The 23572-nt window shown below is 36.9% G+C and overlaps 1 protein-coding gene across 8 annotated transcripts in view; it reads right to left on the bottom strand.

Annotated features, from left to right (window-relative positions):
- diaph2 (diaphanous-related formin 2) overlaps window positions 1-23572 on the bottom strand; it is a 427538-nt gene that overhangs the window by 116702 nt on the left and 287264 nt on the right. Inside the window, exon 26 of one of the 8 annotated variants that reach the window (XM_051860873.1) lies at window positions 15595-16196. The exons of the other annotated variants lie outside the window; for them this stretch is intronic. Within the exon in view, the coding sequence (XP_051716833.1) occupies window positions 16135-16196 (62 nt within the window). The 3' untranslated portion in view covers window positions 15595-16134. Of the gene's footprint in view, window positions 1-15594; window positions 16197-23572 lie in introns of those variants that run through there. 8 annotated transcript variants of the gene reach the window in all.

Below are 23572 nucleotides of genomic sequence, written 5' to 3'. Positions count from 1 at the left end.
CATTTATGGTGCCCATTTTAGGCATAAATCATTAGAGTGGTTGACTAATGGCTTCCCATGCTATCATATGGTGCACACAACAGACTTTAACGGGGCACAGTCCACCAGCTGAGTGACATTTCAGCGCTGAGGAAAGTTTCATGTGACAGTTGCTCTGTTTGTCAGGCTGATAAGCATGAGGACAGTCTCTATAATGAAATGCAGGAAGGCAAGTCCATGAATAAAAGATCAATATCTGTGACATTCATACTGAACCTAGTGAAACGTCTTAGGATTCAGAACAAAGTGCTCATAATTTCCAGAATCAGTCAGACAATATCTGTTTATAGTGATAAAAAAGAATTTTTCAGCTCTTATTTAGATTTTAGTATCATCAATGTTTTTAGAAATGAAAACAAAAATATGAAGGAAGGGCATACAATGTTTCAAACTGCCATTTGCCTAAGAAATATCATTTTCATGCTTCCTTATGTGCATATATTTTGAATGTCTCATTGTGCATGATTATCACCAGCAATTTTGTCACTGCTCTTATTTCTAGCTCAACAGCTCCCTCTGTGAGAAACATCATGACCTGAGAGAGAAAGTCTGCACTTATTTGGGTTCATTTAATAGAAGTTAACAGAGTTACTTTTTGGGTTGGGGGGAAAAATAAACCCTCAAATGTTCATTTATGAAGCCATTGAAAACAAAATTACCATCTAATTAGCTTCAGGAAACAAACAAACAAACAAAAAAGATTGTAGGTATAGATGTGCACAACTGATCAGAGCTGTTTCATGGATCACTTATTATGTGAAACAAAACACTATAAGGGCACACCTGACTTCATTGACCATTTCCTAGCTCTGATTAAAGGCTGAATAAAGCCTCACTTCATCATTGACACAGTTAATTCAAATAAATGAGAGGCATTGAAAACATGCAGCTTTCAGTGTCAGGGTTCTCTGCTCTCGCTGCATAAATGTCCGCCATAGATAATCAATGAGGCTTTGTAATGAAGACTTTTGTTCATTGGGGAAGAGGCTTTTAGATGATCGGTCACACTGGCTTTGTTCTGGATACAGGGCTGGGTAAAACCCAAGAGTTATTTTTAGACACATGCAACAGACCAAAAACACATGAAAGTGAATGCAGCAATGAAATTTACTACATTACAACATCATGACTATTATTAAACAAGGAACTCTGCATGAAACATTATAACTATTGTATATGATCAGATAGCTCCAGTCATGGTAAAATACACAATAAAATTAATTAGCAATGCTGTATATGTAACTGTGCAGGATATATAGATCGACAGACAGACAGACGGATAGATAGATAGATAGATAGATAGATAGACAGACAGGCAGTTGGATGCTAAGTTGTTTAGTTTCACAAACAGATAGCTTCCTGTTTCATGGCTCTTTTTCCTCATGAAATGACGCCATTTGCTGCCTCTGATCATTCATCCTCTTTGTAGGGAGCTTTGAGACTCACGGGCCTGGAAGTACTGAGGAAAGAAATTACAGCCGTGCCTCTGCTCTTTGTGTGTCTATTCCCTATCCAGTCGCAATGCATCTCCATGCGGTGCCACATGTGCTGCATTCTGGCCTGCACTCAGGCCTGCTGATTGCTGCGACTCTAGCTTGATTAATGGTGGATTTGAAATGAAAATGATCTATTCATCGGAGGTGTGAGGCAGTCTGCAGTCTTGATTGACTGTCAGCACAGGCCAAAGAGCCATGCTGGAGAGCTGGAGAGGTGCGCCATTAGAAGAGTTTGCCGAGAAGCTGATATCTCTCCACGCACACCACCAGTGGAACAGCTCGTGTGCAAAAGCAAAAGAACTGCGGTGGAAGTGCAATTTAAGGCATAAGAAGCTTCAAGGACATTAGCGGCCCCCGTTCAGACTGCCTGCTTTTGGGGGTGAGCGGGGCGTCTGACTCTAATCTGAAATTAAACACAGAGCGCAGTCATCTCTGTCCACTTTGTGGTTTGAATGCAGCTACTTATCGACATGCCGCTGATTCACAGCCCCCCTGCTGCTCACGCTGATGATAAGCCAATGTGAATCACAGCCAGTATCTTCACTCACGGTCTTGTCATCTTAAAACACTAGTAAAACGGGTACTTAATGGAATGATTTAAGCATCTCCGTGAGAGTTCTTCTGGCCATGGGACAGTGGGTCTTTGAGAAATTAAGGCAAGATGAAACTAGAAGATCATTAAAATTGCTTATTTCAAATCTGAAGTACAAGACACATGTTAAATCTGACTGATCTGCAAGAAGTTCATTTGCATCGAGCAGCACAAGTCTATTTTTATTGAGTGCCCGGTATCTATGGTGAGAAAAGCTTTTGAGTCTTCCAAGGAATTCGAATAAGTTGAAGAGGCCTCTCCAACCACATTTTTATAGTGAAGCACCGGGCTGCAAACAGCTCTTTTAGATCAATTCTTTGCTGTCAGCCATGTGTGTTTAAATCAGCATGGGGGAAACGGTGCGCACACTGTTCTGGGCCACGCTGCCAACTCTAGTGTCTATTAAAATAGATTGTTCTCACAGTGCGTGACCTTCTGCTTGTATTGGTACTGAGGCCCAACATTACTACCGAAATTAGGATACCCTGTGTCCCCTCTTAACAGCGTAATAAAGTCCATACAATGTGATTTATATCCCTCCGCCAATGATAAAGGTCAGATCAATTCCCACACCTGCAAGCTCTGTCTTCATTTAGAGCGTTCGCGTGCAGGCGTCACGGACCATGGCATTTGCACGGCAAACACATGTATAAGTAAGTGTATATTCATGATGTGTTTAAAAGGGAAAGTGCCTTGTATTGATTGTAGATTGGATTGCCCATTTGCTTTTTGTTTTGCACCCAGCAGACGCACAGCCTCAAGCATTAGATTGCAGAGCTATAAAGAAGACTCTGTCGCTCGCTCGCTCTCTCTCTACCTCGGGCAATCCTTAAACTCATCAGCGTTTTAATGAGACTTTCAAGCAGGGAGATGAATTAACTGCCTGCTTCTTTTTTTCTGACTGGCAGAATCCCTACAGACAACACAAGCAAACAGAGAAGTCAGACCATGCATTATTTCACATTTTATCTGATAATCGTATAGTCTTATAAACAAATTAAGAGTGGGATCTCCTCCACCTGAAGGTGATGGCTTATTACATCTTTCTCTCTAATTTGACAGATTTTGCTATATATAAGACAACTTTCCATTTATCCAGGTATGAAACATTCGCTGGTGGCTATACAAGGGTTGGCGAAATGCAATAATCTTAAAATCTAAAGGCTGAAATAGTATCTAGGGAGGTCACAACATTATTGTTCTTAGGATTATTGCACTCTCAAACATCATCATCAACAACAACAACATGAACAATTTATGGCACATTTTAGATGCCTTTGATACAAACAGCACAACACCATGCCTCCTTAATTGAAATGAAAATTTAAAATAATGACATTTCAAGTATTCTTCTCTTGCTTGTACAGTACCTCACAATGACCATTTTGTCATAAGAGGACTTGAAGCAATAAAAAAAAAAAAAAAAAAATCTAAAATAATAACCATACTAGAGTGAAATGCTGGATTATCAATAGACATTTTAAACAATATGAAGTGACCCTGTGCTGTAGATTTACATGGAAAATGCGATTTATCAAGTACATACATGAAATGGACTAATGAACGTGGGTTTCTTTAGCATAAAAACGGAACATTTAAGTGTAATCTTGTAATTTGGACCTGAATTGAATGGTATCATTGTTAATACACTCTAAAAATTTAATTGAGTGGCTTTCTGAGAATCCACAAAATAAGATCATCCTAACAAATGGTAAAATTGTAAAAAAAAAAAAGATACAATTTCCTTCAATGGTATGACCCAATCCACATGATCCTTCTTCCTTACATCAATCACCTTTCATTGATGTATGTACATCTATCAAGGCTAATGTTTTTTTTTTTTTTACAATAAAACCTCTTGAACACCCAAAAGTGCATTATCACCTAAAATAACGCAACTGATATTGCAGAATGAGGTCTCATTTTCTTAATGGAAACATCTGATTAGCTGGAAATGCAATGATATGAGCTTTTAGATGTTGGCTGCAACACCATTTCCAAGTCTTCTCAGCCGAATGGCTGCGGGGTGGAGTAATGTTTGCCTTTCTAAAGTCCTCGTGTCTCTAGGCGGCTTCTATGCCTCGACTCAATTTAATAGCCATTACCTAAGGAGCTCTGTGACTCTTGGTATAACCGGATAACTAACAGCCACAAGCTGCGTGCCCATAAGGCTTTCTTCTTGCATACCCCATCTTTAAAGCTTAATAGTACCCTAACGCTAAGTAGAGAAGATAAGAATAAGAGAGAAAGGCAAGCGAACAGACAGTGTTATTAGCTTGCTGCCTCTTAACGCATCAATAAGTCATGAAATGATGTCTGCACTTTCTGGCTGTTCTTTCTTCAGAGAGAGACAATCAATAAATAAGCTGTATGTGACTCATTAAGGGGACTTCACTTGCGATTATTTAAAAGAAAGGTTAAGATATGTGCATTGAGCTTTGTTAATGCCGTTTATGAAACAATTTGATTTAGGCTCACTAAACTTTATGAACATACCTCCTTGTAGCGTATGAAGAGAGAACATTGTGTGATTTATTTCACAGTCTAGTGGATTTCTGAAAACGTTAAAGGAATAATTCACCCAGAAATGAAATGAAAATCTGTAATTATTTACTCACCCTCATTTTATGACAAACTTGTATGCTGGTATTTTGACTAGAATATTGACTAGAATTTTGACAGCTCTTTTCTATACAACAAAATAGTGATCACATATGCTAAGCTTCAAAATTTAAAGAATACATAAATTAAATTAAATATTTTTTAAATAAAATAAAATGAGGGCAAGTAAATAATAACAAATTGGCTGAACTACACCTTTAAACAGGGAAGGACATGGAATCCCTCTTTGCTCTCAGATCTGTTTACTTGAAGAGTGATGGCTGACCTCCGCATGACAGAAGCTCATCCCACTCCTTTGCTTTGACACGCTGGCCTTAGGTGACTGAAGAGAGAAAAGAGTCTGAAAGGAGAGAGCAGAGCAGGAGGAGGGGGTGGATGGGAGCAGAGCCATAGCAGCACCAACACCTAATCCCCTCCTCCTGAGATTTTATTGGCAGCTCTAGCAGAGAATGGCAGACACCCATTATAACTTAACACATCAAAATGGCAATGTGGCACACGTAGAAAAGGCCACCTGAAGACAAACACAGCAGCCCTCGCTTTATCTGCTGTGAGCTCGTAGACAAACGCTGCATCAATTTGGCCAGCAACAATCGATTCTCTCTCTCTTTCTCCCTCTCGCTCTGTCTATCTGTCTCTGTTCTCTTAACTTTGAGAAGACAAGGCTTCACATGACAATGCAATTAAAATTTCATAGCAGAACTTACATTCCTGATATTTCTGATTATAGCATTCCACCCATTGTTCTGAGACACATATCAAAGTCACAAAGTGACGCCTGGCTGCGTATCGCACAAAACCGTGCCATGGCCACCACTTTACTGCCCTTTCCCCCTTCATTTGCAAAGTGGAACAAGGTTTCCCACTGAGCCTGGCCCTCCCCTTACTTATCAGCATGCACAGGACCAGGCTTTGAACCCCAGTTCTGTTTCTTAATTTCACATGCAAACACACTGCTACTCATTTTAATATATTTGAATATGGATCACACAACGCTGCTTCATATCACCGAACAAAACAAGGAGGAAAATAAAATGCAAATCACCTAGATGTAAAGGAAAGGTCACATCTAAAATAAAAAAAAGTCTAACTTTTTAGAAGCGACGTAAACATGTCCCAGTGCTTAATAAGTTGGCGAATCATGTACATAATTTGTTAAAAAAGTCTGCTTCATGGGTAGGAGAGAGTGGGGTAAGATGTCAGTAGGTGAGCTGTACTAGAACTTATGATTGTGTTGCCATATATTTAGAAAGAGACAATCATATACTGCTGTCTGTGATTGACAGATGCACAAGAAAAGTGATGGCAGAAAAACATGTCAAAGCAAACCTATTTAAATATATTATCAAACATATATTTCATACATTTTGATAATTGCCTATGTATTAGAGTTGCATGATATTGGGAAAAAAAAAAAAAAAAAAAAAATGAATTGCAATATTTTGTTTTTCTGCAATATACTGTATATTGCGATATGAAAAAGAAAGAAAGAAAAAAAATAACCAGATGACTTGAATAGCTCTATGTGGACATAATTAATCATTCTAGGATGATTGGGGTGATTTTGTAGGTGAGTGAATATGCATAGAAAATAATTAACAAATTACAAGCATAGATAAATATAATAGATCCAAGACATAAATTAAATAAATAGTGCTTTATATTTTAAGTCTAACATTATGCAGGTACAGAAATGTAACGTGCATTGCTCACGTCATGATTTCGATGCTAAAATGATATATCGTGCAGCCCTACCATGTATGGTGTAATTTAAAAATATGATTTTTTTATTTTTATTATTTTTATTACACCACTTGACATGACGCTTACTCATAACGTGGCAAGTTGTCACTGGACCACTTATTTAGTCTTTCTTTGGCACTATGTTAATGACACTATCTTCAAAATACATTTGATAGCAGTTATCCTGAAATATAATTAGAAGCATTAGTTTTACCGCTATCTCTTTTCTCCTTGCCTAGAGGACAACTTAAGTAAAAATGACACAGCTTACCTTGCTCTCCCATGGCAAACTATAAATATAATGGAGCTCAAGATTTTGACTTCCCTGATGGTGTCCTTAAGGTCTGTCTCACAAAGACTAATGGATTCTCACAGCTGGCTGATGAGTGGTGTGATTCCTTTCCCCTCTTATCAAGGTAGACCGTTTCACACTTTTCAATATCAAAAAAAAAAAAAAAAATCATGCTGTGGATGTTCATCACTAATAAAAATGTATCTATGGCCTAGCTAACACGCATTACCACTTTACCAAACCTGTCCCATCTGGGACGAAAAAAAAAAAAAAAAAAAAATTTAAATAAATAAATAAATAAATAATAGGCTGCCATGAAAGGAACAGCTTAAATTGTCATCGTGGCATTTCAGCCTGCAAGGCAACAACTCAATATGAGCGCACAAATATAGACAGAACCGATTGAAAGAAATAAAAATAAAGAGCCCAGCCGCCAAAGAGTGACTGGACCTCCTTCAACTTGGTAAATGATTCAAGCTTACAGGATCAACAACAGCCCTTGTGTGTTGTGTGATCCCTACCGGAGATGATTTGATTTGTGTGTGTGGGGCGTGGGGAATACACTAAGTCATGATTGACAGCCTTGATAAGGACCTTTCTCTCCCTATCCTGTGATTTGAAAAATGTCACGCGCCTGATCTCAATTTTGCAGATGACATGGGCCACCAGCCACAAAGGTCAGAGCAGGTTTGGGGACTGCCGTCTTATTGATATCCGCAGCAAACATGAAAAATGGGATTTGAAATGATCCACCATCTGTTTTAACTAGCACAAGCTGCTACTTACATCATAAGATAATTACAGTATATAAAAAGGCTGATCTGTGAAGCAGGGCTCTGCTGGAGCGCAGTGCGGTAGGTGAGGTAGGTCTAAGGCAAACAAGCAGAATGAAAGAGAGGAAAGGCAGACATGATATGTGCCTTTGACTCCATCGGAAGTCCACCACGTTGTCCTATAGCCTGTCACTGATATATACTTTTACTCCTAGTAACTGTCCTTAAACAACAACAACAAAAATCTGTAGCCATTTGAAATGAGAAGCAACTGCATTTTAATCACGATCCAAACAACATGAGCAGTTGTTTTTGATTTAAATTAGATAATGCATAATTTCAAGATTTAAAGCAAAAACAGAATGTTCTGATTTTAGCTTTTTGAAATTATGCAACATTAAACATAACTGGACAAAAAAAAGCAGATGGACTGAATGAAAATGCAAATTCTCTTTCTGACAGTAGGTGGCGCTTATGGAACAGCAGTGATTTAGCGTTTTCTTGGTTATCACTGTACACAAAGCAGCGCTGCGCTTATAAACACTGTTATAATACATACCTGCAAACTCCAAAGTGGTGAAAAAGGTGACATGTTTACCTAGTAAATAGTAGTAGGGGGGTCTGGGGGCAAAATTTTTATGATTTTAACAGGTAAACTAAGCATTCTGGTGCACTCTGACAAGAAAATAAGTGGAAAAAACAACATTTGCTTCAAGTTTAAAAAATAAAAATAAAATATTGACACTAAGGCTGGGCATTGACACAAATTTCACAATTGGATTTGATTTTGATTCAGAAGCTTGCGATTTGATTTCAATTTGATTAATTTGGGGCCTATCGGGTACAGTACATGGCAAATTTCCTCAAAGAACAAAAATATCCCAACTAATGCTGTAAACTATACAGGAAACCACAGCTGGTACATCATTATAATATTAAAGGTTTAAATTAATTGATTTGTAAGCTAGTTAAATATAAATTACACAAATAAGTTTTTATAATAACGTTATAATAAATTTTTAATGACATAATTATGTTTCTACTCGTTTTTATATAGGCCTAAACATTTAAATGGTGGCTGTCATAAAACGTACTTATACATTCAATATTGAAGCACATGTTAAGTACAATAAATATGCAACAGCCTGGTCACAGTGGATATATATCAAAATGCTCCTCTCTAAGTTCATTTTTGTAGCTGACTAACGGGTTTTTGGACGTTGAACGGCTTTTCTGAGGTAAATGTAACAGTAAATGTGACATTTTTACAAGCTGTTTTATTGACGTCTTTCTGCGGTTGAAACACTGATTGATCGATTAATGTGACATGATATGGATTTCGGTAAGTTGTACTGTATCTTTCAACATACCTTCGAATATTTATTCACGTTTATTTCGTGTTGTAAAGCGGAAGAGATGATCGGTTCACGTGCGCTCTGTGTGAACTGAAGCACTACAGCGATGTGTCAGTCACGCCACAGAGCGCCAAGACAGATCACAACAGCTCGAGACGTATATGGTCTGCAGTCTATGGGAAAGTAGCCCATTTAGCCCATTTAGCCCATTTACATTCATATAAACCCCCAACCCCAATTCAATATAGCATTTTCTCTGCTGGTGTGTTTATGACATTTTGGGAAATGATTGCAATGCAGTTTGTGTGCAAGTCTGAAAAAAGAGATTGGCCGAGGCAAGATGTTCTACTAACTACTTTGGTGGTCACAAACACATTTGGCCCAATTCATATTACAGCCACTTGCATTGATCACTACAGGAAACAGAGTCTTATTTGGAAGATCATGCTGAGCACAACTCAATATATGTCATATCTTGTTAACAAGTCTCTATTATATCACATTAGGACTGTTTGACAGTACAACCATTAAGACGTACCATGTCAAAACATCTCCTGTGATCCTGCTGCGAGGTAAAGCAAGGATCCAACTACTTCCGTAAAACCCTTCAAACTCACGTGTTTTCATTGACTCATGTTCACCAGCCAAAACAGTTACTGATAAACCACAGTGGCTAAAATTACATAAACAGTATTTAGCTGGTAAGGCTGTAATCATTAAAGTAATTGCTGAAGAAGGGCTGCATTTGAGGCGAGTGGGTGCATTGTGAGCTTGGGAAATCTGTTGGGGACAGCTGATTTTACATATAAAGTACTGGATATTGCTTTCATAAGATTCATTTTATTAATCATTATTTGGCCATTTAATTGTGTTCAAAGTGACTTCTTTAGTTGTGGTTAATCATGGCTCGGTTAAGGCCTGTTTCTCAGTGCAACAGCAGCCGAGTGCTGCACTGTGGGATGTTATTGGGAAACTACAGTGCTAAACAAAGGTGGCTTGCAATACATTTCCCCCACACAGAGCGAGATTTTAATAACTCTACCAATGTGGAGACGAATATTGCTGCGAGATAAGACGCTGCAGGTGGTTAGACACCATGTTTATCACTGACACTTAACGAGCACACAACAAATAACAACAGTAAAAATGATATTGCTCATTAAAGGATCATTTTTCAAAACATTAAAAAAGTATCATGGATGTTTCTGCGAAGCCATTAAAATAAAGGGCAAGCGGAGGCATCATGCAGCTCACAGAAACTTTTAAGAAAAACGTAAATTGTGAAGTCTAACGGTAAAGAAAAAGAAGCGAGGGGACAAAATAAGATGGAATTGGGCCTGTAAATGCTTTTGTTAGTGGCCGATAGAAAGCACTCAAGCACAGACAAGCTGTAATTCGGTTTCCTTTCACAGCTCGAGCCAAATCCAGGTCATCTCCTGTATGAGGTATGCTTTTCTTTGGCTGTCTCTCACCTCAGCTTGTCTGCAAACAACAGACAGCCCGCAAATTGCCAACATCCACTTTTATCTAGTTGCTCTCATGGAAATGAGTGACGGAGCATAAAACAGTTGGGATTAAAAGGGGCCAAGACATCTATGATGAATCTAAATTATGATGTTTTGCATGGCCAATGTCACTGAAGTGCATCTAAAAAGGCATCTTTATGTCTTGTTTCTTCTGAGAGACTGATCTTCATTCATTGGATGGAAGTGGTTTCTGAAAAAGTAATTAGTACTGAGGAGGAGGAAAAAAGGTGTCTGTCAGTTTCTTTCATAATCATGCCTCACGATGATTTTAAAACTCCAAATGAAAATGCTGCCACCCATTCATATAGACATTTACTGGCTAAAGGACCAGGATTCAAAAAAAAAAAAAAAAAAAAAAAAAAAGCCCAAAGAAGACATCTGTGCACATGCAAACAAATACTGTCAACATGTTGTTCAGGCCAAATCATTAATATTCTGCCTTTTCCAATATTTCCTAATGGCTCAATTTGTAGCTACCGAGCCTGAAATCATCCTCATTCAAAAGCTGAGGGGGAAACAAATAAATAAAAATAATTAAAAAAAACTACCCCAATAAATTCATGATTTTTAGTAATGCATGTTTACAAAAGCTCTACAACACTAAGTCTGTATACATATGACTGGTTTGTTGTGCTCTAAGTGCTGCAAGTACTGCAAGCCTGGCCCAATGGATGCATTCATTATTACATTCTATTTTTTTTTTTTTTTGCCCAAAAGAATGAGGTCACCATCAACAACAGCAGACAGGTGCTTTCATGGACCACTGGAACTTAATTGGAGCACCACCAAATCAGTCCTCAACAAGTCAAAACCAGTTTCACCTTTAAGTGAACATAAAACAGCACACAGAACCCAATTTACTTCCATAATCTGACGTACTGAGTGAAAGAGGTTACTCAAAGAGAGAAAAATGTAGGACAGGACATTGATTAGATTGTGAAAAGTAGGTGGTCTATACTCAAATACAAATAAAACTAAATGCAGGTTTGCAGCTGATTGCAGAAGAATACACCCGTGAGGCTGAAGCTCACATCCTAACTGATAATAATAATAATAATAATTTATATGCACATTAATGAAAACAATAGCACCACTTATGTTTATTATTAATGGAAAAGTGTTTATCTTTTTAGTTTTTCTGAGCCATTTCGTTCTTCTGGCTTAAAAAGAAAATTTGAACCAATGTCACGAAACGTAATATATATGCGTTAATTTGCAGTGCTGATTGGCTGCCGTATGCATTTGAGTCATCAGTTCCTGAGCTTTTCTCCGCATTTTTCATGAGAATGAACTCTAATCCAATATACATGAGATCACATTAAAACGGAGAATTCAAGTGTCACAAAAGACCGTTTAGCACTGCTCGTTAACCTGTCTGTTCAGCTTTGCGTTGTTGTCGTTCAGACACAAGTGTCGTAAGAGTATGTTTCATCAGTACAGTAACACAAATGTGTTGTCTGCATTTTCCCCACAATGTGGTCATAGCTGGAGTGTGACAGCCAACACATGGAAAATATTATGGTAGCGATACTTAACGCAACAACACACGGATTGCTGAGAGGTTTCTGCGCGGAATGCCGCGATGAGTTTAAAAACACTTCAACACGGATCACAGTTCAGATTCGCACCAGAGAAAGTGTGTTTCAAGTTTTTATGGACATATTTCATAAAGTCTAGTGCTCCAAACATTGTTTATTAAGACCTTTTAAATGTTCTTCCTCATTTTTCATATAGACCAATAGCTCTGAAAAATTATAATGCTGATTTGTGGATATTTAAGAATAATTTATCAAAACATACTTAATTTTTTCATGATAGTTGTTAGTAGTCTCTAATGATAAGATTTTTTTTGAGTTTGTTGTCATGGGTTATATTTTTCAAATACATTAAAAGTGCTCCAAACTCTGCTGTTTGCTGTTGACTGTATAAGTGTGCTGAAGGTCTGTATTTTATTGTTTGTTGTCACTCTCTACATGGCAATTTAAATTACTGCATTAACTTGGCAATGTTTCATGAATACATTACCTACAACAATAGCCTAAAACAATGTCTAAACAGCTAGCTGATTTTTTTTTTTATTAAATTATATAATAAATACATTAGTTATTATTAATAAATTAAATTTGATTATTTAAAATTCTTCAAAGGGAAGTCATAATCAATCTATGACTGTTTTTAAAGTTCATTTAAGAACAAGAAACAAAAGTGTTGAGTCAGAAGGTGAGAAGTCAAAGTTATGAAAGGAAAGCGTCTATCCCACATTTCTCACACCACACTATTACTGTAAGCTTTTTACAGAGCATTGCTGAAAGTTGTCAGGACAAGGTTGTTTTGTCTTGCAAATAACCTCCAAGGAAAAGGTTTGACGTTGATACGGTTTAGTCATGCATGTCATCTGAAGAGCTACAGCATTATCTTTTCATTCATCAATTCATTTTCATTTCCCTTTATTGTTTTGCCTCCAGATGTCTCCCTGATAGAGCCTCTCTGAGATTTGTCACATCTGGTAAACACTCTAATTCAACACTACTTGTTTGTTCACTGCAGCATTCAGAGAGATTCAGTGAGAAAGAAACATTGTAGCTGGATATTCTGAGTTGTTTCAAACCTATTAGATCCTGACAGCTTTTGGCAGGTTGGACTCAAAAGCTCTATCAGGCTACCAGGTGGAAATACGAAATGGTAAGATGAAGGTGGAAGGGGCAGAGCGATGTTAAGGAGTCAATAATGAGATGCGCTCCTTCACACCCATGCGAGGGAAGAGCAGCCACATTAAAGTGCTTTCAAGTAAAGAAAAAAAAAAAAAGCTGGCCTCAACCTGTCCAACAATCCCAGCATGCCGAGAGGTTGACAGTGACAGGACGTATTTCTTGCCTGGCAAACAGCATTATTTTCATTTTCTGCTGCATTGTCGACTTTCATCCAGGTGTGCTGTCTGTATTTCTAAGCAGGGCAGTCAGCCTCTCCGCACGTGTCCATCCATGTCTGCGTACCTGCACCGCCGGACAGAGAATGAGGGGTGGGGGGAGGGGCGTTAGGGGGCTGCCACATCTCCACGATATTCTAGCAGGCAAAAAAGGGAAGCCGAATAAAGGAGCGTTTCATAAAAGTCATCACTCATGCAGGGACAGCTGGGGCAGACAGGCCTGTTTCCTACCCTGATATGCCCTCTGACAGACTGTCTACTTTTCCAGCCTGCCTGTTGTGTAGTGGATTGGACATGCTGCCCTAAAGAGTCAGACTCACCGCGATTGCAAAACAAATACAAGAAGAGTAGCCCTCTTCACTGGACATTAAGTGGTCGTCACATCATAAGTGGGCTGCCAGAGTCAGACACTATGAAGGATGGGCAATGTCTAATGCAACACAATGAAATGGTGAAATGTCTTGTTTGGAAACTACAGGGCCATGAGTGAAAAAAAAATCACAAATAAATAACATATTAATAATTATATGGCGTGCACATAACTGGTGCGCAGGTGCGCATGCGTGGTAAAAATAAATGAAATAAATGAAATAAATCGAGAGTAAAGAAGATAGTGAGGAGAACAGTCAGGATTAAAGTGATGATGACAACTTGTACGTTAGGTTAAGAGTGCTGCATAAAGTGTGAGAACTTGGCAGCATCTCCAGGTGCTCCCTTGAAAACCAGACCAAAAACGTTATGTGCACCCCTGATAATTATTATGATGATGATGATGATGATGATGATTATAAAAAAAATATTTATACAGTATACACACAAATATTAAGCAGCACAGCTGTTTTTTTTTTTTTTAAACATTGATAATAATAAGAAATAAGAAAAAAATGTATCTCAAAAACATTAAGCAGCACAACTGTTTTTAACATTGATAAAAAAATAAAAAAATTGTTTCTTGAGCAGCAAATCCACATATTAGAATTAGGGGTGTCGCAATATACCGGTACTGACGATAACAGTGATAATTAAAACATCAGATGAAATGAAAACAGATTTCGATATCGTGTTAATTAAGGGTTGTGACAATATATCACGATAACCATAATATTTAAAAGGAATTTGAGTTGTCAAAAGTACTGACTTCGGTACCAGGTCGGTACTGAAATTTTAAAAATGTGAAGGTCTGAGTGCTGTTGAGCAGATTCGTAAACACCTCTGATTGGCTACTGTGTTGATAAACTCATCGGATATGTCTGTGATTGGCTTCAATGATCAACGCTTCAAAAACATAGTCATCAATGGCACTCTTCACTGAGTGCTTACACAGATACACACGGGAGCGTTTGAAAGCATGAAACGGAAAATATACATTAACCTGTCAACTGCTGTCGCCTTTCTGTGTTTTGTTATATTTACATTCCTTGAGGCTTTCAGTCAAAAATATGTGCTCATTCAGATAAAAAATTTACTTCAAATATCTTTAGAGAGGAATATTTTTGTTCTTATCCAAAATAGGGCAATGTGAGCATTGGAGCGCTAAACTCTCACATGTAATTTGTTTAATTCATACCTGACAACGGAGGGCGCCCTCATGCAGAAAGTCCACAAGTGAGACCCATAGAAGTATTAAACTTTTGACATTCCAGGAAATCCCTAATATGGATTGCTGCAGCTAAATAAAATGCAGATAGAGACATTTTGACTGGTTAAACATGAAGACAATTAATACACCACTGCGACAGTATATGGTTTATCTGTTATTCAAGCCATCTTGGTTGCTTTCATATGGATAATGTATATAATGCAATTCTAATTGACAATGCCTTTATCACTGTATAAAATACTACAATATAATTTCTGCCTCATTCTGTGATAAGAAGCCACTTCAGTTCAGAGAAGGAAGTTATTGCAATCACTCAACAGATGCTATAATGCGTTTTTGGAGTAAGATATGCTGTTATTCTCATAAATTGTATTTTGACAGTGTGCTAAGCTCAAAAAGGTTAGCATTTTAGTCTCCTCTAAATGAAAGAACATAGCATGGTCTTTAAAATGTTAAAAGTAAAGATAAATTTGACTGATTACATTGTTTTTTTCAAGATTTCTAACTTTTTATAGATATTGTGATATATCGTTACCGTGAATTCTTTTGGCCATGATAACCGTGGTATGAAAAATCTGATATCGTGACAGCCCTAATTAGAATGATTTCTGAAGGATCATGTGACACTGATGACAGGAGTAATGTTTACTGAAAATTCAGCTTTGACATCACAGGAATAAATTACATTTTTATTTTTATTTTTTAAATAAAAGGTCAAAAGGATTACCAATGCATATTTATTTTCACAGGCTTCTTTGTTCATATTTACCAAGGTTGCCAATAACTCTTACCGGAACTTTAGACAGATAGATTGATACAAATAAATGATATTTTTGTAAACAAAAATATCCCATAAATACAACGTCACAACATTATGTCTTCCTAAAATTCCACTTTCTTGAACCCCTGGCACTACTCTTGTGATCTTCTTTGAGGTCCTCCAGGAGAAGTGGATCTTAACAGATTCTGTAAATGGTAAAGCTCTCTCTCTCTGGATTTTTATTTATTTATTTTTATTTTTCCCCCCCAAAAGTTCACTTTGCTTCTAATCTAAAGTGCCAGAATCAGTGTGTGTGGTATATGTGAGAGTGCTGCCCTCAGCATCCTAATCCAGACATGTTTGGCATGCATGTATGTGTGGTGCAGATAAGGCCAGCATTTTTTGGAGAGCTAAGCCACAGCGGCAAATGTAGGGCACATCTCCATGGATTGATCTGCAGGGGGAATGTATTCTGTAGGTGTGACAGACAGAAGAAGAAGAAGAAGAAGAAGAAGAAGAAGAAGAAGAAGAAGAAGAAAAAGAATTATAAAAAAAAGGGGCACATCTCATTAAATTGTGAAACAGAGAGTGTGACAAGACTATAGACTTTGTGTACTAGCAATGAATAATACTTTTAGAATATTTATTAGTAGTAACTTTATTTTAAGTTGTATAAATTAACATCAATTTATTGCATCCAAACATGATTTAACGATTAAATTAGTATTAACCTAGATTAATAAATTCAGGTCATTATTAATTCATGATACCTAATGCATTAATTTATGTCAACAAATTAAATATTATTCTAAATGTTTACATATAAATTTAGCTGACAGTCTGTGCACTGGTGTTTTTACATTACACCGGTAGAATGGTAACAAATGTCTTTATGACCCTAGTGGGGGAAAAAATAAAAAAATAAAAAAAAAATATTTGAAATACATTTATTTTGTGAAATTGACCAAAATTGAGATTGACCAAAATTGTACTTTTGGTATACTAAACTGGTATAATTAAAGTTTGCTAAATTGGAACAACTAATTTTGTACTTAATGCCCTTTAATTGTGCAGAAATAGTGCTGAGGTCCAAATAAAGATATCCAAATATAAGTATATTTGATTGTGCTAAAGTGAAACTATAGCAAGTACTACTTTATGTACACTTTAAATATCTTGCATTTAAAGACTGATATTATACATAGATCATACAATCTTTCAATCCTTTAATAGTGATATTAAAACACTTTGTAGGCATAATATTAAGAAATGCATTGTGCATTGTGTAACAAAGAAATACTCCAAATACTTTTTAGGGAAAGCAATTTTGGACGCAGCTTAAGAGCGAGTTATTATTGTTATTATTATTAAACATTTTATTTATAGGTGCCTTACATAACACTCAAGGACACCTTACAAACACAATAAAACAATCAACATTAAATAAATAACTATTATTATAGCCTGGACAGACTGGATACAAACATAAAAGTAATCATATAAAAGCCTGCCTAAAAAGATGGGACATAAGGTGAGATTTAAAAACACAAAGACTTTCAATGTTTTGGACATCCTGTGGCAGCAAGTTCCATAAAGAAGGAACTGCATGACTAAAGGCTCGGGACCCCATAGAAGTAGCGCGAGTTTGAGGAAGAACAAGAGTAAGTGTAGAAGATGATCTTAAAGTATGAATAGGAGTGTAAATATGAAGAAGGTCAGATAAGTATGAAGGGGCAAGATTATTGAGTGCCTTGTAAGTAAGAAGAAGAATTTTAAAATCAATACGATAATCAGTGGAGAAAAAAAAATACAACCCTTTTCTACTCCATGTGCAGAAGCATTTATATATATCGAACAGTCGAACCAAAATTTATTCAGACACCTTGAACATTTCATTCATTATTACAGTTTATTCACTATAGTTTAAAAAAAAAAAAAAAGGTAAAAAATATGACAAGATCTCAGAGTTAAACTGTAAACTAGAGTTCATTTCTCTAGTGAACTAACATGCTTTCGACACTAAATGCCTGAGGTAAATTTAATGCTACGCAAGATATTATTCTCAAGCTGTTTTATTAATGTCTTTACAGTCTTTCAGCTAAAGTCTACAGTCTTTTTATTGATGTCTTTACAGTCTTTCTTTCTTTTTTCTTTCTTTTCTTTTTTTTTTCTCTCTCTCTCTTTTTTTTTTTTTTTTGGTTGAGAGATTACATGTAAAAGTACTGATTGCTTCTCTTCTGCAATTTTTTCTGGTAGTAAATAGCATATATGTATATATTGGCCAATATGGGCTTTTCCAACTCTATTAGCAAAGGTCAGAGGTGCAAAAATACCAACATCAAGAAGAACCCATTCTCGATCGCAATGGAATCATCATTACCGATGGCCTGCTCGTGGAAGGGACTGCATTAGGCAGGAAATTGTGAGGCAATATCTACAACACGAATGGGTTGATGCGGCCATCTCAGTTCATCCGCAATATAAGCTTTATGCCTATAAACTGGAGCTGCCTTTATTGACACAAACACAATTTAACAGCACTATTCGGCGAGATGACAGGATAAATCAAGGCCACTCTTATATATGTCAGTTAGGTAATGAGAGCTATCAGCTGAACGAGAGGTGAGTATTCCTCTCACTGAGACTCACTCATCCCACATCAGTCAGGGAACAGAGAGCGCCCAAAGCAACATTCAACCTGACCCCATTTAAGGCTTAACTAACAGCAGATATATTTTCGGTGTGTTCCCCCTCGCCGAGACACGCGGCTGAACTCCTGATCTCTGCTTGTTCTTTCTATCCCTAGGGAAATTATCAATCTTTAATTATCCAGACCCAGCACCAAGCAACGGGGTGGGGAACCATGGTGGCAGAGATGATATTCCCACAACGGACCATTTAGCACTGACGGGCAGATAAAATATTGGGCATATAGAGATACACTCGCATACTTACATTTATAAGTTTGTAGGATGTCCTTGAACTAAAGGATTCTAGCATAAAGCAAAATTCAGTTCTTTTTTTAAAAGTATCTATTCATTTTCTACAGATGGCTTTGAGGATGTGTAGTTCAATGTGACCTTGTGAAAGCGAAGGTGAACTTGAGTATGTAGGATTTTCTGTGCTGCACTTGTTTGAATCTAAAAAAGGTTTTAAAATGGCTCAAGTTGAGTTTTGGTCAGGATTCAGCACCTTTTTCAGCACCATTTTTTTTAGGGAAAAAAAAAAAAAAAAGGTTTAGAGCTTAAGGGATAATGCACAGCACATTATCTCAAAAGATGATGACGTCTTGTATCATCCAGAAAGGGTTTATTATACAGCTATTTACCAATATACCATATGGACCTGTAATATTAATTTAATTCTACGACAGACAGCTGACAAAAGTGTTCTAATCCTATTTTCTCTCTATCACAATAGCTTCCCAGCCTACTGTATGTTTGCATATAAACAAAAACAAAAAGACTACTACTTCTAATAATAATGTTAATAAGACTAAAACTAATAATAATAATAGTATTAATAATAATTAAATTAAATTAAATTAAGATGCAACTTGTCTGAACTGAGTGAATGCCCCCATTGAAGCAGCATGTCAGCAGTCACTGGTAAAAGAAATAAACAGAGCACTTTATAGATTCCTTTCTGAAGAATGAAACACTGAACAGTATTTTTTTTTTCTGCCCTAACATTTTATGTTGCGCAACTGTGCTGAAGACAAGCAACAGCACAGACAATCAAACTAAAGAGATAGCAACAGCTTCACAAGTGTAAGCAGGCTTCTGCAAGAACTTTGAAAGCATTACTCTTGCATACTGAATTTTCTGTTGACATACAGCTTGCACTTCACAAAACAAGGTCTTGACCACAATCATCAAAACGCATGCTTTATGACCGCTGTGCTCCAGTTCACTCTAGGATGAAGAACAACCGATACAGAAAGGCAGCTGATTCATGTGGCAGCTCAACACCAGGACACCCTCTCTGCTCTTCTAATTTCCTCTCTCCTCCTCTTGTCCTAGCTTCTGTTTCCATGAATTACAAGCACAAAGTTATTAATCCAGACACAGCCATTTACATTACGGACAAGACAAATAGAACGAAAAAGGGGCAGCATCTGAACAATTACACTCATTCATTTTCCATGTGCAGGTCATGATATGTTTTATAGTAACACTTCTGTTATGAGGTGAGGAATACATACTGTATAAAGGGGGAGCCGTGCACATACATACTGCACCAACATTATTTTTTTTCTTTGTTTGAGCTAGGGTGTTGCTAAGATATTTTGGGAGGTTGCTTAATTGAAAGACCTCTCCCCCAAAAACAGATATGGCAGGGGAACCAACTCGGAGGCAATCATATTGATATTGATATTGCTTTTATACAACAGTTCAACAACACAAGTGTGTAAATAAATAAGAAACAACAACAGAGTGTCTTTAAAAACCCTCTTTTGTGTGGAACTACTTCAATCCACCACAGATTCAAATCTCAAGTTGAAAGTTTAACAGATGAGCCCAAGCCTCCGTTACTAATTCTAAACGTCTAAATAAATAAATAAATAAATAAAAATTCTAGAACTAGCAATGAAGGAACACTGAGTTGCTTTATTGAATCTTATTGTATTATGTAGAGCTGAGTATCATGAGAGACAGATCAACTAAGTGAGTGTTTTACCTGCATATGATATAGCATTTATTCTTCAGGTCAATCTTATATTCGTAATAAAAAATCAGTTTGAATTAGGATGGGCTGACAGACATCACAATGCTAAGCCGACATCATTTTACTTCATTCAAACCCTTTCAGCTCCGTGCACATTCTCTCTTTCTCCAGACAAGCACCACATTAAAGGCATGGTATACTTCATTTTCCGCATTCCGCTCCGTCTTGTGCACAGTTGAGCTTGAAAGCCTTTCAAAGTACGAAAATTACGTAATGCGGACGGTGCGCGGGCGCGGATGGCCGAAGCATACTATGGGCTTAATGGTGCGTGTCCACTGGTGCGGAGCAGAGCGAGAGTTTTTAATTCATTCAAATGGAAGTAGTCAACGATGTCATCGTCCTTCACAATGTTTCACTGTAGACATCGTCTGATGCCAATTTGGAAGACATCACCCAACCCTAGTTTGAATGTCCGCTAAGGAAAGCAATATCTTTGTCTTAGCTTCCTTTTAATGGTTAAGGGGATTTCCCATGACAGTACTAGTCAATTCACTTGTCGGTTGCATCTTACAAGGCATTGTTTAAAGTAAAAATAATGTCCCTGCTTACAACCTTGTTTCAGTCCCTTTCAATATAAAAAGTCACCATCTAATAATGTAACTTTCACTGAAGTTGAAATCACAATCACTAACAGACACCATCTCAATATCAAAGAAGGCATATTATACAAAACAAAATATTATTTATTTAACAATAACTTTAAAATAAACAATAATAGCCATTATAAAAGTAAACTTTTGTATGAAATAAATACAAGTAAACAATTCAGTCAAAAGTACAAAAGCAGCACTCTAGGATAGGATTTAATTTAAATAAAAATATAAAGTTATGAAACCTAACTTAACCAAACCTAACCAAATTGATTTGCTCTGGAACAAGTAACAGATTAATAAGACCAAAGATTGTCCATTTGATATACCTAAAACAAATGATGTGTCATCTTTAACCACTATCTTCATAAGAGCCAGTGGCAAATTCCCGCAGGACTGAGATAAAGTTGTTCTCAGCGGGTACATGAGCGCTCAACGGTCAAGAGCTCACATCTCCGAAAACGTCTAAACAAATTTTCAAATAGGTAAATAGTAATAATATTTCAAATATTTATTATATATGTTTATATAAAATCACATATTTAAGGTCTAAACAACTACAGTCTTGCCTAAAAACTCTTTAAACTACATTCTGTGAATATAGATCTGGCAAAAACCAGCAGAGTGATACAAATTATGAAATTATTTGTGTGTGTTAGTAGTAGAATATCACATGACTTGAAAATAATCTCAGCCAATCAGATTTGAGACCCAGAACTGACTGTTGTATAAATATACATAATCCTCTTAAATTCCTAATGCTAAGTATAATAAATTTTATATACAGTAGTCAACATTTGAAGTGGATCAAAACCTTTCATCAAAGTTGTCCTAAAACCTTGTTTTTAGGACAACTTAGTTCTTTGGACAAATTTGATGAACGTTTTTGATCCACTTCAAATGTTGACTACTATACATATATATATATATATATATATATCTTTTATTCTTTAATTGAAAATGCATGGATTTTGAACCTTCTGCAGGTTTGTGATGTAATATAACAGGTAGAACTGCTATAAGCATCCATCCACTGCTTTTTTGTGGGCAGGGAGGTGTAACATAGCAGCCCTGGAGGGATGAAGTTCATGAATAAGTAAAGGAGAAAGTACAATGCCACTCTGATTTCATGGTCACTCCCCATGTCCCAGCTCTTCCTTGAGACTCAGCACATTTCTGCCTATCCTCCCAGGATGATCAAAACACATTCTAATTAGCACCGCCCTTGATGGAGGAGGATGGTAATGGATGAGACAGGAAAGTCGAGAGCTCCTCTGCCCAGAGGGAAGCTCAGCCTGGGGAGGTAGGCCATGACCGCTTCTGACCTTTACCTGGGCAACATATTTTTTTACAGGCCGACTAGCACAGAGGTATTAAGTGATGCAATCATGTGTGTCAGGAAGCAGTGGCTGCTCAACATGGGATTGCTAGCACATATCTCCTATCCACACAGATTTTATTTATTTATTTATTTATTTTTGTAAGCGGAAACCTGGATTATGTTGCTGAGGCGCATAAAATATTTAACACATTATAAACAAAACCCCTTACATGGCTCTGTACTGCCAGGAGAGATGAAGAATTGCTATCACGATTATCTTGAAGGAAAATGTCGGGTCAAATCAAAATTGACATCAAAATTGCCTTCTACAACACCCCTTGAGCAATGGATAGATTACATAGCGTGAGAACTGAACAAGACTGAAGGGGTGGGGGGATAAATAAATGCAGATGGAGATAGTGAAAGCATGTAAGACAAACATCCTTCTGAATCACATTAACAGATTCAAGCAAATGCCAAATTGTGACTCAAGCTCAAAGGATACGCAAGATGATGAAATTATCATTGATCAGCAAATAGTTGCCGTTTCAATTTAAGTTTGTCATGACAGTCTTCGGAACTGGCATTAAGATTACAATGATCACTTTGCACAAAAGGTGAAGTATTGTGTAATGTGATTAAAGTGGAGGTCAGATTAGAAGGGCTCAACAATAAGGATGGCCTGCTGATCCACAGCCAGTTGACAGAACTGTCACATGCCCTATTTGGCCAGTGCGTTGCTCTACATCATGCATTATGTAAATATTAAATGTTTTCTCTGATATACTGAACATTGCCTCTGCCAATTGTGTGATTTAAACTTGTCAACAAAGTAATATTACCAAGCTTGCAAACATAATTAGGTTTTGTGGAAATGGCAATAATGACTTATGACAGTTATCCTCAGAATGTGTCAGGTAGAATGCATCGAAAATTACAACCTAATCAGTAATGTTTTGCATTCCCATCAATTTCCAGCTGTCATCATCACTGAGTAATTTACAGCTAAGCATTACTACAAAATAACTAATTATTTGTTTAAAAAAAAAAGCATTTTAAAGAAATCACGTGATTATGCATGTAAAACATATTTATATACATAAAATCCTACATTATATATATTGACATATACATATACGGTGTACATACAGTATATGAGCAATATCACACGAGTAGCTGTGCGATATGGCTGTATATCAGCACGGCTGT

This window comes from Ctenopharyngodon idella, chromosome 14 (assembly GCF_019924925.1).
Source record: "Ctenopharyngodon idella isolate HZGC_01 chromosome 14, HZGC01, whole genome shotgun sequence".
Lineage (NCBI taxonomy): Eukaryota > Metazoa > Chordata > Actinopteri > Cypriniformes > Xenocyprididae > Ctenopharyngodon > Ctenopharyngodon idella.
The sequence above is the reverse complement of the archived record's forward strand: the minus strand, read 5'-3'. Positions and strand labels throughout refer to the sequence as shown.